The following is a 17,791-nucleotide window of genomic DNA, read 5'->3' on the forward strand; positions in this document are numbered from 1 at the left end:
GTATCTTGAAATAATACATTTACTTATTCTGTATCTTCTCCAGCAGACTGTAAATTCTGCGACGGTGAGTCATTTCTGTTTTGTTCACAACTGTTTATCCAGCACCAAGCAGAGTCTCAGCCTATTAAAGAAGCCCTGATAGTTTTTGAATAAACAAATGAATTACTCTAATCATGGCTGAGGCAAGCCTGTGGAAGCCCCAATTATCTTTTTTTATCCTTTCTTAAACTTGGTAGCTAAGCCTAAGGGATTAAAGTTCCAGGGAAGTAGATTTTAGCTTAGTAAAAGCTACCAATTAGAAAGATTCAGAAATGGAATGAGCAATTTTGTAGGCTACTGAGCTCTTTGCCAAGAAGAACACCAAGTACTCAGGTGTATGGAATCCCTGATTCAGGCAGACGGTCCACCTTGACAACCTCTCAGCTGTCTTCCAACTGTAAGGTTCTCAAGTTCATTTCTTCCCAGCTGTCTGATTTTTTAATTAGGTGAAAATAAAGTACATGAACAAATTCACTAGGAAAAAAGCCAAGAGAGCCATCTAATTAGATTTAGAAAATTGATTATTCAGACTTGCATGCCCTTTTACAATTCTGGATGCATATGAATTCTATTGAGTACGCATTTGCTGCAGCTCCATATACTCGAATATGTAACCTGCTCAAGACTTAAAAGAGTAAAATAAGCTTTTTTAAAAAAAAATGTTTGTATAGCATTTCAGTTTTCATACACATACTTTCATGTAATTTTTATATCAATTCTGCAAGGAAAATGATACTAAACTTCATACAGAGTACGTGGATTGTCCAAAGTAGTACAACTTTCAGGTCTCCAACTCCCAAATCCATGCTTTGCTTATCCTAACGACCATGTCACTTTTTGACTCCATTCTTAAGGAGTATCATTATTGCCATCCTCATTTGCATTGAAAATATCTTTCTTCCAAATCTGTCTGAGATAGGACCAAATGGGATTTTGAAGTAAAATCTTCTGTGTCAATTAAAAACATTTTTATTGGGGTAAGTATTTGGCACAGAAGTTCAAAGCACCCTTTTGATATATCCACATCCCATATCAGAGTGCCTGGGTTAGAGTCCTGGTTCCACCCCTGATAATAACACACCCGGGTGGCAGCAAGTGATGATGGCTCCATTAGTTGGGTCCCTAACACTCAAGAGATCCAAATTGGGTTCCCAGCTTTTGGTTTTGGCCTGGTCCAGACCCAACTGTTGTGGGTATTTGGGGAGTAAACCAGCTGATGCAAGGTCTGTTTATCTGTTTCTTTCAAATAAATGTTAAAAAATCTTTTACTGATTATTGGCTAAGTTATAAACACAATTATAACAAAATGGTGATTAAAGAGTTTAAATAATTAATTCAGTATCTCACTAGCTTTAATAATTAAAGGTTAATAATTATTAAATGTGATTTTTTTTCACCTAATCCAATTAAAGATTTCAATGCAAAGTAGTAAATTCCTTACATTAAGGCACTAAAAGAGAATATTTTCTTCTGTGATGTTTAGCAAAACACTGAGAATAATATGTGCATTTATCATAGATTAAACAGCAAGGGAGAAAAAAATACAACATTTAATTTTATTTACTAGTTGGTTCTCAAAAGTTACACAGGCAAGTGATCTAATGTAAAAGAAGTGGTCACAAGGTAAAACAGACTCCCATTCTGTCTTAGAATTTGAAAGAATATTTGAGATGATCTAGTTCGGCTTCTCAATTTCCTCTTAATGAAGGTAAAAGATTTGAGAGTTCACTTGCTATAAATATCTCTTTTTGAGGGAGTTTATCTTTCCATGAAATGTGCTTGACTTGCTAAAGAAAATCATGATTATATATATTTTTCATGTTATTTCTTACAGCGATATGTTGAAATCTACATCCCAAAAACCCCACAACACACATTCTCCTGTCTTCATGTGTGGTGAGCTGGCCGTGTGGTGCTTTTCTTTAACCTCCCAGCTACAAAAGGCATGAGTGAGTAAATCTTGGAAAGGGGATAACGTCTTTGATATTGTCAACTCCCAAGATGCACTGCAGGTAGCGTTCAAATCCCATCCCAAAACCTCCATGTGGCACAGATCCAAATCGACGAAGTTCCAGGTACCTGTGTTTTAAAACAGAAATCATCACCTGTAAACACTGTATGACATTATATCAGAATCTGATATTTCACAATCTGGCATTTTGCAATCACCCGTTATTGCCCACATCACTGTGGCACACCAGTATTTCCCCTCCACAGACAAATGAAACAAAGACGTTAAAGTGATTTAGCTACCTAAGTTTACTCAAACAGCAGATCTTGTCACCCAGCTGTGCGCTTTGGTCACTTATCCTTTTCCTTTTGAAGTTAATTTTCATACAGAAAACTTGCCTCATGAGGTTATAAGAAAATTTTCTAATAGCTTGACTGGTTTTCTTGAAAATACATTCTGAGATCTGCACTGTGGCCCAGCAGGTTAAGCAGCTGCCAGCCACACCTGCATCCTTTTTAAGCACTGGTTCAAGCCCCCGCCATTTGGGGAGTGAACTAGCAGATGGAAGATCTCTATATATAACCGTGCCTTTCAAATAAATAAAATAAATATGGAATACATTATTTTAAAAAAAATTTTTGGTATACTAATGATAACATTCCTCTCTTTTTCCTTATCAAAAGCATATTAGGTGGGGCCAGTGCTGCGGTGTAGTGGGTAAAGCCACCACCTGCTATGTTGGCATCCCATATGGGATCCGGTTCATGTCCCGGATGTTCCACTTCCAATACAGCTCTCTGCTGGGAAAGTAGTAGAGGATGGCCCAAGTCTTCAAGCCCCTGCACCCATGTAGGGACCTAGAGGAAGCTCCTGGCTCCTGGCTGTTGTGGCCATTTGGGGAGTGGACCAGCAAATGGAAAAACCTCCCTCTCTGCCTCTCTGTAACTCTTTCAAATAAATAAATAAATAATCTTAAAAAAATATTAGTCAATACACAGAGCACAGTGAAGAGTTTTACATGATACATTACAAAAAGAAATCCTTGGGGCCAGTGTTGCAGAGCAGGTGGTAAAGCTGCTGCTGCTTACGCCAGCATCCCATATGGGCACCGTGTGTGTCCTAGCTGCTCCACTTTGGATCCAGATCCCTGCTATGGTCTGGGGAATGCAGCCGAAAGTGGCTCTGGGCTCTTGCCACCCACAATGGGGAGACCCAGATAAAGCTCCCAGCTCTTGGCTTTGGCATGGCCCAGCCCTGGCAGAGGGGGCCATCTGGGAAGTGAACCAGCAGATGGAAACCTCTCGCTGTAACGCTGAACTCTGACTTTCAAATAAATAAATAAATCTTTCTTCTTCTTTTTAAATAAAAAAAAACAAAAAGATAGCCTCTTGATTGGACTGTAAGCTCTATCAGGGGCAGGAAGTTTGTCTGATTCAACCTTTCACCTTCAGGGAATGTTCTAGAGTAGGTGCTTACCACATAAAGGCTTGCTGTTTGAAGCCTCAACAATATATTCTTGAGCACTGCTATGAGGACAGATTTCCAGTACTCTACTGCCCTAGTGAATGTGCCCAGAGTCATTTTTCTGGCATGCTAGACAGTCTCTGAAGCACACATTCTATTCCCACCTAGGAGCACACATCTAGAAAAAGGAACAGGATGACTGAAACTCAGATGCCGCCACACTGGTATGGGGTAAAATTATTTTAGGTAGGGAAAAAAGACAGGAAGACCCCACAAATATTTTCATTATGTCACTTAGTGGGGAAATTCTTGACTTACATGAATATAGATCAGTTCCACAATAAAACTTAAAACACCATAACTGGTAGCCATCTGGATCCCCAAGCATAAAGACTCTCACCTAGTTCCCTACTATTAATAATGGCTAAATATATTACTGTTTTAGGGAATTGGAATTAAGTATCCATCTTTCTAAAATAAAAATGAACTGCAACTAGGTGAGTTGCCACTAGCTGAGAGATCAGTATGACAGGGTTATCTAGTATAAAACTTCACACTTGCAAGAACTGTTAAGAAATCATGCAAGGAACACACTTGAGTGACTGAGATGTTTGGTAGCTAGATTAACTGTAAGTTTACAAGGCATGAAAACAGGTACACTTGAATTTATTGACAAAATAAGATGAGAGTCATGCCAAACAGCCTCACCCAGAGCCTGCAGGATCTGAGCTGGCTGGCTACAGTCTAGCAGTAGGATTTAGTTGGTTCTAAATTTCTCACATGTTGGTGTCCAAACCCTGGCAAAAATGTCAGCAATTTGAATTTGGCTTTTTTTTTTTTTTTTTTTTTTTAACATCCATCCCTAAAGCTTCTAATCTCAACTCTAGAGGCTGGGCCTAGCCAGGCCAGGGATCTGGGGCCCTGGGCTATTTTTCTCTTGGGGCCCATGCCCAGAGCCTAGCTTTGACTTCTCACTCCTGGAACTTCAGACCTTCGTCCTGGGGTCTACTTCCATCCTCTCCTCAGTCCTCAGTGATGACTCCGGCTTGGCCTCTTGCCCAGCCACTCTGAGGGAGGCCTCCTTCATAATCAATCCATCCTTGGGTCTCCTTCCAGGGGCCATCAACAGTCTGGGCTGGGACCTTTGCCCCCTTGTCGCTCCCCCTCTTCATGGAGGAACGACACTAAACCCTGCCGAGGCTTCACATCCGAGTCACGGCACCATTATGTCGCTCCCCCTCTTCATGGAGGAACGACACAGGACCCTGCGCTGTTCTTTCGTCTGCTTGGCCCTCCCCGGGTTTGCTGCTGGTTCTTCCCGGGTTGGCTACCGTCCCTTCCACCTCCGTGGAAGGGCAGTTCCCCCTGCCACATTCCCCACTTCCGCGGGGGAGCGGCACACCGCCGGCCGGCTCTCTCGGGGGCTGCACAGGTGTTCCTTCAGATGTTCCCTTTAGATGTTTCTGGTGCATGCCGTCTCTCTCCCCCTTTATAGTCCTCCTCCGCCAATCCCAACTCGGCTGCCCACACGCCGAGTACGCTGCTCTCCTCCAATCAGGAGTAGGTCCTACAGTTTATTGGTTGAACTGGAGGCAGCTGCGTAGAAGCTGTTTTCTCCTCTCCCAGCGCCATATTGTGGGAGAGCAGATGCATAGAATAAGTCTTAATTCCAGTAACTTAGTCTAGTCCGAGTTGCTCCCCACACCCCCTGACTCAATCCCCATCACTATAGCCAGTAACAACTCAGTCAGAGTCACTGCTTCCTCACCCACTGCCTCTACAAGCCCCACAATCAGCAGGGCCTGCTTCCGTGGGCACTGACCTGGCCCCGGCGGAACACCTCATCCACTGACTCTAGCACACCCTGGGGCCCCAGGTGGATGCAGCCTACAGAATCTTTGAGTTCCTCCTCCAGGCTAGGCAGCAGGAAACAGCCAGTACCTACAGTACCTCCTCAGCCTCTGAATGTCAACCTCTGAGGTCCAGCAATTTGAATTTTGCAGAGGCATCCAGTTTGTAGCATTCTTCCTGCCTTTGCTTGACAGATGGAAAAACCTTGTCTATGTATTTGACCATTGTTTAACTGATTGTAGGGTACCCGGACTATAGAGGAGATGTTACAAAATTCATGGAATAAGTTACCGATGAAATTTGCATATGGCATTTTGAAAAAGGAAGTGAGTAACTTTTGATGGACACCTGGGCAGCAACTCACAGTTGGGTAGAATATTAGCAGAGACTAAACCTGTAAATATTTCTAAAGTTCTTAATATATCTGGGGTCTTCAAAAAGTTCATGGAAAATGTATATTATGAATAAACTGTGCATGGTTGAAAAAAACTTTTAACTGTTTGTCACAACTTTTAAAGACATATACTATGATAACCAGAAAAAAGGAAGTAAATTCAAATAGTAAGTATTTTATATGTGAAGATCTCAAAGTGTACCAAAAACTTTAGTTGGGAAAAGTATAGCATTGAAATGATTAATAAAGAACAGAAAAGTCCAACATTTACTTAACCAACAACTAAAATTTGTATTCAGCCCTTCGTTAAGGCTGGCTTTTATATACTACAAATGCTATACACAGAAATATTCTGGGGTGAAAAAGCATAAGCTTGGGCTGGCATTGTGGAGCAATGGAATAAGCTGCTACTTGCGATGACCACATCCTATGCTGGAGCACCAGTTCGAGTCCCGGCTGTTGTGCTTCCCATCCAGCTTTGTGCTGTGTGCCTGGGAAGGCAGCAGAAGATGGTCCAAGGGCTTGGACCACTGCCACCATGTGGGAGATCCAGATGGAGCTCCAGGCTCCTACTTTTGGCCTGGCCCAGTCCTGGCCGTTGTGGCCAAATGAGGAATGAACCAGAGGATGGAAGATCTCTCTCTCTTTCAAATACATATTGAAGAAGAAAAAACAAAGCATAAGCTCTGTCAGGCAGGGCTCATGGCAGAGGAAGAAATGGGGGTAGAAAACTGGCATTTACTGAGCCTCTTCTCTTGGAGATACCTAACCTATATTGTTACATTTCATTCTCACAATAACCCTGTGAAGTATTGTTATTTCTTCAAACAAGATTTTATTTATTTTGAGAGGTAGAGTTACAGAGAGAGGGAGAGACAGAGACAAAGATCTTCCATACATTGGTTCACTCCCCAAATAGCTACAACCACTGGAACTGGGCAGATCTGAAGCCAGGAGCCAGGAGCTTACGCTGGGTCTTCCCCACAGGTGCAGGGGCCTAAGCACTTTGGCCATCTTCTGCTGCTTTCCGAGGCCATAGCAGAGAGCTGGATCAGAAGAGAAGCAGCAGGGACATGAACTAGCGCCCAGGTGGGATGCAGGTGTCGCAGGTGGAGGCTTAGCCTTTATGCCACAGCGCCAGCCCCTACTATTGTGGTTATTATTATTATAGTCAAAGAAACCAAGACACAAGAGTGATTAGGCAAATATGAGGCATTCAAAGGCTATTACTGAAACCAATGTTAGCTTTAGCATCTCTGAAACCTCTCTCCTATGCTACCCAAAGCTAAGGGTATAACCTGCTCTGTTCTCCTCCTGAGAATGGCAAAAGGATTAATAATCTTGTTGAAATTATTACTGCACAATTGTGAAGGGATGCTACCATAGAAATACAAATAAATCACTTGTATATATTGGAAAGCGCTTCAAGAAATGTCTGTACAAAGAAAACCAGAACAACTTTGGGGAAGTGAAAGCATGAGCACAGACAGGTGGTCTTCCCTAAGCACCTAGATTTGTAAGTTCCTGGAAATTTTCATTCAAGTCCCTGATTTCACATGAAAGAAAAGTGAAGCACAATGGTTAACAGCAAAGGTTTGTGATTCAGCCCACAACCATACTTTTCACTGTGTGACCCTGCTTAGGTTAACATCTTTGGGCCTCAGGCTAGGAGGGGAAATGAAAAGGAGATAATAACAGCACCTAGCTGACAGGCTGTTGTGATGATTACAGGACCTCACATACATAAACATTCTGACAATTATCTGAGCCACAGTATGTATGCAAATGGTAATCATTATTATGACTGTTTTTCCAGGTCCCACAGAGAGAAAGCAAGCTCCTGGGTCCCTTAACACTCTTAACACAGGGGCTTAAGAATACAAGTTAAAACTTTTCCACAAACACTGAGACCAACAGCTAGAATAAGAATCATTAAGGGCCACATTCTTACCACTGGTAGGCTTCTGTAAGTCCTGATCTGTAAAAGAAAAACAATTTTTTTTCAGGGTATGGTAATAAGGTAAATATATGTTAAGTACCAAACACTGACTCTGGGTTGTGTGTCAAAAGCTCTTAATAAAAAAGTGTACAATACAGTTTATGTTCTCAAATCACACGCAATATGGTTGAGGTGCTGAAACTTCAGTTAACCAACAACCCAAGGAGTTGTCAAATGAATGGGATGGACAGTAAATGGTATAGAAGCAAAATACGATCTCGAACCCCAAAAAAGGAATTCACCTGAGCTGAGCTTCAGTTCCGAGACGTAAGAACTAGTATTACTAGAAGTGAGGAGGCACACACAGACAAGGGACACACAGACGCAAGTTTCATTTTACAACACTGAAACAAGAATGCAGTTTCTGAGGCTGCCCTCATAACGTTGTTGCAAACTGGTTCTTGTCTAACTTGAGAAATATTAATAAAATGTTATAGCTCTAATTAAAATTAACCTTAGCTCTTTAAGAATGTGGTTGGGACCACAGTGTATGTGAAGAGATGAGGACTATGAAAGTCAAAACACAGATAACAAGAACAGCAGCCACAGACAGACCCCTGAGACAAGAAAACACATATGTGTATGCCCACTTCACTAGGAGAGAGAAATTTGGACATTGTCAGATACTAGGTAAACATTTAATGTTAGAAGAGAGGTTTCCTGAAGGAAGGAAGCAAGCAAAGAAAACAGACCAATTAATCTTTCAACAGATGAGGTTCTTTGCCATGTGTGATTTTTATTGTGCCTTTGAAAAAACTCAGAGACTCCTGATTCTTTCCGTGCAGAGTCTGATCTTTAATTCCACAGCTTTCCCACGTCTTTCCACCACTGTAGTAGCTGTGTGCAGACTGTCGTCCAGAACCGATTTATGCTCTTTCTTGCTGGCCTTACAGAGCCCTTCACATGACTGGGATTACAAAACCAAGTTACACAGGAGATTTACAGGTTGGGATCTTGGAAAAGCATCAACTTGTTTTGCATTTCTCAACTAGGAAAAGAAGGCCTCAAATGCCTAACTTAACAGGATATGTTCAAACAGTTATGGGTTTTCCAGGATACAATGAAACCCAGTAGTATCTGGAGAGAAGGATTATACATACAGATATAGGATTTTTTTTTTAAGTCTGGCAAAGTAAAAGTGGAAATCACAGAAAACACAAATTTAATAACTTTGGTTAGTTGAGGAAGTCGTGGTCAGTTGGCAGATCATGCATGTACTGGAATGGAAGTTCAATTAGAAACTCGATTCCCTACTTCTCATCTCCAGTATTTTATGGATTCACTTCCCAGGTCCCAAATAGCAAGTTAAAGTTATGCAAATAACTAAACCAAGACCTTTCCATAGTAGAGAACCTGAGGAAGGGAAATCTCTTTTTCCGCTTTTATTCCTTCCCTGGTTTGGTCTGTCTTTACGTCCCCATAGCCGTCTGCCAATCAAAATTAACAGCAAATAAAAAATAAAAAAGAACACAGGTAAGAGAAAAATGTAGACAAGCTTTGAGGGGAAAATCTTTTTTTTTTTTTTTATCATTAACCTTTTATTAAGCTACTTTCCATAGGGAAACGTATGTATAAGCAGTGGGCAACTATAGTTGAGGGCTTGTTTCTTCTAATAGTCCCAGGCTCCAGAAAGGAAGCTCAGAGATTAGTAACAACTTGCTCAGGGTCACATGGAATCTGAGATCCAGGTCTGTAAGATAGAAGGCGCACGTGCTCCCCTGTTACTTCGGCAGGACTTCCTCCCTCCCTCCCTCCCTTCCTTATACAGAGATAACAGAGAGAAGCCCCTCCCTCTCTTCCTCCCTCCCTTCCTTTTTTAGATTTATTTATTTTAAAGGCAGAGATACAGAGATAACAGAGAGAAGGCAAGAGACAGACAGAGAGCTTCCATCCTCTGGTTCACTCCCCAAACGGCCAGGGCTGGGCCAGGCCAAAGCCAGCAGCCAGGAGCCTTCTTTGGGTCTCTTATGTGGGTGTAGGGGCCCAAGTACTTGAGTCACCTCCACTGCTTTCCCAGACGCATTAATAAGGAGCTAGATCAGAGGTGGAGCAGCCACGACTTGAACCAGCGCCCACATGGGATGCCGACACTGCAAGCAAAGGCTTAACCTTCTATGCCACAGTGCCGGCTCCATCAGGACTACCTTTCAGTGCTTCACCCCCAATTTCTGAAGTGTGTTTCTTTTACATTTCACGCATACCTGGCCAATTGCTGCTCTAAGAAATGGTACCGTTCCTCTCTGAGGCTTCCTCCAAAGAGTTCCCCAACTCCAGGAACCAGAAGATCAACAGCAGCAACCTAAAAAAGAAAAAAAAAATCATAAATAGCATTACATTTTCAGTTGGCTCCAACAGTCAGCTTCTGAGCAAGTGGGATTTTTTTTTTTTTAAAAAGGATTTTATTTATTTATTTGAGAGACAGAGGTACAGACAGTGAGAGGGAGAGACAGAAAGGTCTTCCATCCACTGGTTCACTCCCCAACTGGTCGCAATGGCTGGAGCTGCACCAGTCTGAGGCCAGGAGCCGGGAGTCTCCTCTGGGTCTCCCATGCAAGCGCAGGGGCCCAAACGTCTGGGCCATCTTCCACTGCTTTCCCAGGCCACAGCAGAGAGCTGGATCGGAAAGGAGCAGCCAGGACTAGAACTGGTGCTCATATGGGAAGCTGGCGCCGCAGGTTGGAGGATTAACCTCCTGAGACACAGTGCCAGCCTCATGGAATATTTTTTTACATTGTTTGAATGACTGTTTAACCAAGACTTTACATCTCTCATTTACTTTATCTGTCTATATTCCCTGTTTCAATGTCCAACATTTCATATAATCTTTACAATTAGACTACCTGAATTGCAGGTGGAAAGCTTCATCTCCACTCTCAAATCCTTTCTGTACCTAACAAAAATGGGTTTACTTATCAAATATTAAATGTTAATTATTAAAATTATAAAAATAGGGGTCAGCACTGTGGCTTGCAGAGCTAAGGTAAATCTATGACACCAGCATCTCGTGAGTGCCAGGTTTATGTCCTGGCTGCTCTAATTCTGATTCAGCTCCCTGCCAATGGCCTGGGAAAGCAGTGGAAGATGGTCTAAGTGCTTGGGCCCCTGCACCCAGGTTGCAGATCCAGATGAAGCTCCTGGCTTCTGGCTTCAGCCTGGCTCAGACCTGGCCATTGTGGCCACTTGGATTGAACCAGTAGATGGAAGATCACTCTCTGTCTCCACCTCCGTCCCTCTGACTTTCAAATAAATAAATATTTTTTAAAATTATTAAAAATTAAAAATCACGTCACTGTGCAGAAACAATTAAACTTTGGCCATTCCCTTTCAGTTTTTGTTCTCATATACTGAAAAAAGAATTTACTAGAGATAAAATCACATAAAAAAACCTAACATTCGGGGTCAGCACTGTGGTGAAGCAAGTGAAGCCGCCGCTTGCAGTGTCAGCATCCTGTATGGGTACCTGTTCAAGTCCCAGCTGTTCCATTTCTGATCCAGCTCCTTGCTAATGTGCCTGGGAAAACAGTAGAATATGGTCCAAGTTCTTCAGGCCCTGCACCCACAGGGGAGACCCAGAAGAAGCTCCAGGCTCCTGGCTTCAGTTAGGCCCAGCTCCAACCGTTGTGGCCATTTGGAGAGTGAACCAGTGAATGGAAAACCTTTCTCTCTGTCTCTCCCTCTAACTCTGCCTTTCAAAAACATAAATAAATCTTTTATTTAAAGAGGATGGTCCAAGTCCTTGGGTCCCTGCACCCAAGTAGCTCCTGGCTCCTGGCTTCGGATCAGCGCAGGTCCGGCCATTGTGGCCATCTGAAGAGTGAACCATCAGATGGAGGACCTCTCTCTCTCTCTGCCTCTCCTCTCTCTGTGTAACTCTGACTTGCAAATAAATAAATAAATCTCTTAAAAAATTAATTGGCCATGAGCTTAATTTGTAGTATTTTCTTAGGACATATGAAATAAATATTAATGATTAATCAAAGAAGTACAAATTAAAACAACAAGATACCATTTTGGATTCATCACAATGCTAAGACACAAAAACATAAACCATGTAGATAAGAGAACAGATAAGCCAAGATTCTCAAACACTAAAAAAGTGTAATATTCTCTGAGTCAGCAACAGCAGTCCTAAGAACTAATGCTAAAAAAATAATAAGTGATGCAAACAAAGATTAACCCACAGGATGTTTATTATAGCACTATTTATAATAACAAAAAATTCAATTTGTCAAAAACAGAGTACTAGATGTATTTTAGGCATGGATATAAAAAAGATTGATGTATAAAATGTGATACTGCGTTGCTACTGTGATGGGATTACAAATTTTCAAAAATTCTGTTTTTTATTAATATTTGTTTTCTTTTTTCCAGATTTATCTATTTTTATTTCAAAGTCAGAGTTACAGAGAGGATGAGGCAGAGAAAGAGAGAGGTCTTCCACCCTCTGGTTCACTCCCCAAATGGCTGCAACAACTGGAGTTGTGCTGATCTGAAGCCAGGGGCCAGGAGCTTCTTCTGGGTCTCCTATGTGGGTGCAGGGGCCCAAGGACTTGGACCATCTTCTACTGCTTTCTCAGGCCATAGCAGAGAGCTAGATCAGAAGTGGAGCAGCTGGGACTTGAACCAGCACCCATATGGCATGCCGGCACTGCAGGGCTTTACCCACTACTCCACAGTGCCGGTCCCCTCTATTTTCTTATTTTCTACAAATATTTAGTGCAGTAAATGAAAGGAATCCATAAAACACATTTCAATTATTGAATATGTCACATTATATTGTAAATTCCTTACTTAAACTTTGCTCTGCTTTGCCAGGGCCAAAGAACTCCATCTGAGTTTCCTAAATGGGTGGCAGGGACCCAGGTGCTTGAGTTATCGCCACAGCCTCCCAAGGGTATACACTGGTGGGAAGCTGGATCAGAAGCAGAGGCATGTCGCAAACTCAGGCACTCTGAAATAGGATGTGGGCATGGTAAGCAGCAACTTAATTGGCTAAGCCACAACGCCTGCCTGATTTCAGAATTGTTGATTAAGATAGACTTAACAGAAAATAAGATTAACAATACCTCATTCTCATTACTTTTGTTTAAAGATTTATTTGGGCCGGCGCCACGGCTCACTAGGCTAATCCTCCGCCTAGCGGCGCCGGCACACTGGGTTCTAGTCCCGGTCGGGGCGCCGGATTCTGTCCCGGTTGCCCCTCTTCCAGGCCAGCTCTCTGCTGTGGCCAGGGAGTGCAGTGGAGGATGGCCCAGGTGCTTGGGCCCTGCACCCCATGGGAGACCAGGAAAAGCACCTGGCTCCTGGCTCCTGCCATTGGATCAGCGCGGTGCGCCGGCCGCAGCGTGCCGGCCGCGGCGGCCATTGGAGGGTGAACCAACAGCAAAGGAAGACCTTTCTCTCTGTCTCTCTCTTTCACTGTCCACTCTTCCTGTCAAAAATAAAATAAAATAAAATAAAAATAAAAAAATAAAAATAAAGATTTATTTGAAAGAGTTACAGAGAAAGAGGAGGAAGGGGAAGGGGGGGGGAGGAGGAGAAGGAGGAGAGAACATCTTCCATCCACTGCTTCACTCCTTAAGTGGTTGCAACAGTCTGGTCTGGGCCAGGGGCCAGGAGCCAGGAGCTTCTTCCAGGTCTCCCATGTGGGTATAGGGGCCCAAGCGTTTGTCATCTGCTACTGCTTTCTCAGGCCATAAGCAGAGAGCTGGATCAGAAGAGGAGCAGCTGGGACATGAACCACAGGCAAAGGTTTGGCCTACTACACCACAGCACTGGCCTCTGTGGTAACTGTTTTTGATAATGTAAGGATATACAGAGCTTAGGAGCCAGGGCTAGAAAAGTCTACTGCCTCAAAAGCATGCTGGAGGATCAGCTATCAAGGAAGAACACGAAGCCTATAATTCAGATGAGGCTACTTAGCCAGTGATGAGATGATACAATCCTTGTTCAGTTGTTCTGCTTTCTCTATGTAATCCACAAACAACAAATAAAACAGAGCCATTTATTGGTTGGTCTTGCTGCAACTACGAGCACACCTCAAAAAGCTGGTGGGATAACGTAATCAAAATTAATGATCGGTGGGCATTTGGCCTAGTAGTTAAAATACCAAGTCCCACGTCAGAGTGTATTAGTTTGATCTCAGTTCTGCTCCTGACTCCAGCCTCCTGCTAAGACAGACACTGAGTGGTGACTGGGTCCTTGCCACATGCAAAGGAGACCTGGACTGAATTCCCAGCGCTTGGCTTTGGCCTGATCTGTCCCTGACTATTGTGGGCATCATGGTCGTGAACCAGTTGATGGGAGATCTATTTCTCTCTCTGCTCTTCAAAGTAAAAAAAAAATTCTTTCTTCCAAATCTGATTTCTAGATATCTAACTGGTTATGCCAAATAATTTCTGCATTGGCTACTATAAAATTAAGGTGACAGTTACTATATAATTTACAATCAGCTAGCTTATGTTCTGAGTGCAACCAATCTGGAAATCTTGTAACAGTATTACCAATTTCAGCATTAAGAACATTTTTTTGCAAATGCTTCTTTGTTGTGAAGCCTGTACTGTGCATTGTGGGATATTTAGCAGTGGAACTGGACTCTACTCACTAGATGCCAGTTGCATTCCCTTAGCTACGACAATCAAGAATGTCTTAGGCATTGCCAAATATCCCCTTGGGGAATGGAGTGGGACATAATCATCCCTGAGAACTACTAGTTTGCAACAATGAATTGGCTTTTTTTTTTTTTCCTTAAACTTACACTATGTATCCAACCTGGTCTGAAATTGACAGTACAGCCTTTTCCTGAGGTATTTATTGCTGTTCTCTGTCAAAAGGAAAAAAGACCAAGGGAGAGTACTAAAAACATCTGTCCAGAAACAATGCCTGCATGTCCCACAATTCTGTGGCCAAGGCAAGTCACATGATCAAGCTCATGCCAATAGGGCAAAGAAGGATACTTTCCAGGGAGAGGCAGAACTTTCTGTACAACAAAACAGATTTCCACACTGCTTTTCTTTCGTCTACTTGGATTCTTTACTCCTACTCTCTCAATCAGTTCCTCATGATTAATTAGAATTAAGGCCAGACTAGTACTTCTCCTATATTCTTCATCATACTCTGGGAGATTCTTATCCGTATGAAAGAATTTATCAAAATATGCTATTTTCAGCTCAATAAATTTTTAGAAGACATCTGAATAAAGTCCCACATCACTACTGCATCTTTACTTGGTACTAATTTTGTGCTATGTCAGAGGAATACATACATCATCTATGTTCTTTTATAAGATTTATTTGAAAGTCAGAGAAAGGGAGAGGAAGAGACAGATAGACACAGAGAGAGAGAATCTTCAATCTGTTGCTTTAGTCCCCAAAATGGCTGCAACGGCCGGGGTTGGGCCAGGCCAAATCCAGGAGCCAGGAGCTTCTTCTAGGTCTCCCACATGGGTGCAAGGGCCCAAGTTCTTGAGCCATCTTCCACTGCTTTCCCAGGCACATTAGCACGGAGCTGGATCTGAAGTGGAGCAGCTGGGACTCACACCAGCGTCCACATGGGTGCTGGTATTGCAGGTGGAAGCTTTACCTGCAACACCACAGTGCTGGGCCCCATCTTATGTTCTTTTTTTGTTTATGTGGTCTGAAAATCTCATATTTTCAAGTGGGTGAATTCTTCTATGACTCCAGGACACAGAGAGTGTTCCTCCCCCTTTTAATGTATCTGTACCTTTATGATGCCTCATAAATGTTCTATGATCAAACAGTATTATTTTTATTTGGCAGGCACACATTTATCTCTGTCAAGAGAAATACCCTAGGGGCTGGTGCTGTGGCACAGCAGGTTAAGCTACTGCCTGAAGTACTGGCATTCCATATGGATGCTGGTTTGAGTCTTGGCTGCTCCACTTCCAATCCAGTTAACCCTGATAATGCACCTGGGAAAGCAGTAGAAGATGGCCCAAGTCCTTGGGCCCTGCATCCACTTGAGAGACCCAGAAGAAGCTCCTGGCTTCAGCCTGGCCCAGCCCTGACTGTTGCCGACATTTGGAGAGTGAAATCAACAGGTGAAAGATCTCTACCCCTCTCTTCCTCTCCCTTTCTTGTTTTAACTCTGCTTTTCAAATAAACCAATCTTAAAAGAAATGAAAAATAAATACCCAAGGCCTTGCCTTCTCACTCCCATAGATTCTTCTTTGATCCTTTAGCTTTACTTTCCCTACAATCCTATCAGATTCTGACACTTGGAAGCTTTTTTACCAACCAATCAAACTGGAGCTTCAACATACTTTCTAAGAAGTTATAGCAGAGGATTCTTGAGTACAAATTATAAATAAAGAGACATGTTACACAAAGCTGCATTTTCTCTTGGTATTTCTCTCTCTCTCTCACATACACACATATACACTGCATTTCTTAAAGACCACTGGAACAATCCCATCAAAGTTTTATCACTCTGAGTTAAGGTTGCAATTACAGGTAAGATTTTCCTACTTTGTGTCTCCCTCAGGTCATTAGAGGAATAATAATTACAAAAAGTACCTGTTTCTCCAGGATTGCAATGGACACAAAAGGCACATGCTAAGTGTGCAAAATGTGGAGGGCTTCATTCAAACTTCTTAGAGAAGCAATGAGAAAAACTTGGTTATGTGTTTGCTAAATGATTATCAGTCAGTCAGAGAGCACACACGTTGAAAACAGGCTAATGGGTAGAACATTTGCCTGTGACTACAATTTGCCTTTCTGGGCTGGTAGGTCTGTGGCTTATATGAGTCTGGGCCTGGCTAGGCAGCGCAGACAGGAGGAGTTAATCCAGATAAGGTAACGTGTGGAAGGTCCATGGATAAAAAAAAGTGTAGCAGAGATTAGATTTTATTGTAACTAACCATAAAACATGAGAACCACAAGAAAAATACAAAGTATTATGAATAACCTTACTGACCATGGTCACTATCAAAAGTATAGATATTGACTGACACTCATAGCCTTTCTAGCCAATTTCAGTATGCTTGGAAAGTCAGAAAGCTACCAACAAAGGTGACCCTGAACCTGGTCTATTGTTGACACCCATTTTCTGCCCATTCAGCTGTTGCATGCCAGGATCTCCAAATAGCTGGACTGTTACAGCACGTCTTGAGCCACAGTCCATCATCTTTGCCCCTGGGGAATACAAGTGCAAGCTTCTAAATTTCCCTCTAGGAAGTATTTGTATGTTTTAATTAGATGACTAAAAGCATACTTATTTACTCTTGTTTGTAAGTTTCATCCAAGGCTATTTCTACACAACATGGTAAGTAATGGCACAGGAATCACCCAAGTAATTTAATCTATGTCAGTGTTTTTCTTGGAACCTGTTTAAATCACAGCCAAAAATCAGCATGTGCTTGAAATATTAAAAGTTCGTCTGGATCAACAATCGTGTGTACTTTATGGAAAAAGGCAGGGTTCAAAGAGAAAGCGAGGCAGGACCAGCAAATCTGCACTAAGTACCTGTAGGCCTGGTGTTTACTGGGATTGATGAACTACATATTAAACAGGGACCAGAGCTAAATCTATCAACAGGAAATATATGAGCTGCAGTGTGAAAAGTCTTCTTTAGAGTAGATCAAACATGGAGACTTTTTAAACTAAAAAATCTCTACTGTGTTTCAATGGTTTTTGGGAGACTTGAAGTAAGTGGAAGGACTTTAGCTCTGCTGTCCTTTGACTTTCCTGCACAGAAAACAAGGAAGGCTACAGACAGCTTCCACATACCTTCCCCTAACTCCCCTAGCATTACACAAAACCTAGCTTTTAGGCCCACAGTGTTTCCTGGCACATTTTCCATGGACTGGGTATGAGTTTTGATTCTGCTTAGGTCACACAGCTGCAGCGGCATGCTGACTAGAAATAGTTTCTGTTGGTATTCAAGCTGAACAAACCCTGGTTTCTATTTATGCTACTCCCTTCTGACTCTGACCCTTTGATTCCAATCAATGTACTGAAAATAAAACCCAGAACTTGAATTAAAAAAACAAATATGCTGGATAGGAACAAGGCCTTTACTACATAACATTTTCTACACTAAGTTCAAAGAAAGGAAAATATAAAAAACTTTAATG

General features: G+C 42.3%; 1 protein-coding gene across 9 annotated transcripts in view; it reads right to left on the reverse strand.

Annotated features, from left to right (window-relative positions):
• Positions 1 to 1,581: 1,581 nt before the first annotated feature.
• NARS2 (asparaginyl-tRNA synthetase 2, mitochondrial) overlaps positions 1,582 to 17,791 on the reverse strand; it is a 149,213-nt gene continuing 133,003 nt past the window's right edge. For 7 of the 9 annotated variants that reach the window (XM_017344384.4, XM_070075951.2, XM_017344379.4 and 4 more), the window contains 3 exons: positions 9,900 to 9,997; positions 7,651 to 7,677; positions 1,582 to 2,118 (listed from right to left, as the gene is read on the reverse strand). In XM_017344384.4, coding sequence (XP_017199873.1) covers positions 1,974 to 2,118; positions 7,651 to 7,677; positions 9,900 to 9,997 — 270 coding nt within the window. In that variant the 3' untranslated portion in view covers positions 1,582 to 1,973. The remainder of the gene's footprint in view (positions 2,119 to 7,650; positions 7,678 to 9,899; positions 9,998 to 17,791) is intronic. The other 2 variants (XM_089331741.1, XM_070075945.2) reach the window with 1 other exon arrangement.

This window comes from Oryctolagus cuniculus, chromosome 1 (genome assembly GCF_051225735.1).
Source record: "Oryctolagus cuniculus isolate XC-2025 breed Fujian yellow rabbit chromosome 1, ASM5122573v1, whole genome shotgun sequence".
Taxonomy (NCBI): domain Eukaryota; kingdom Metazoa; phylum Chordata; class Mammalia; order Lagomorpha; family Leporidae; genus Oryctolagus; species Oryctolagus cuniculus.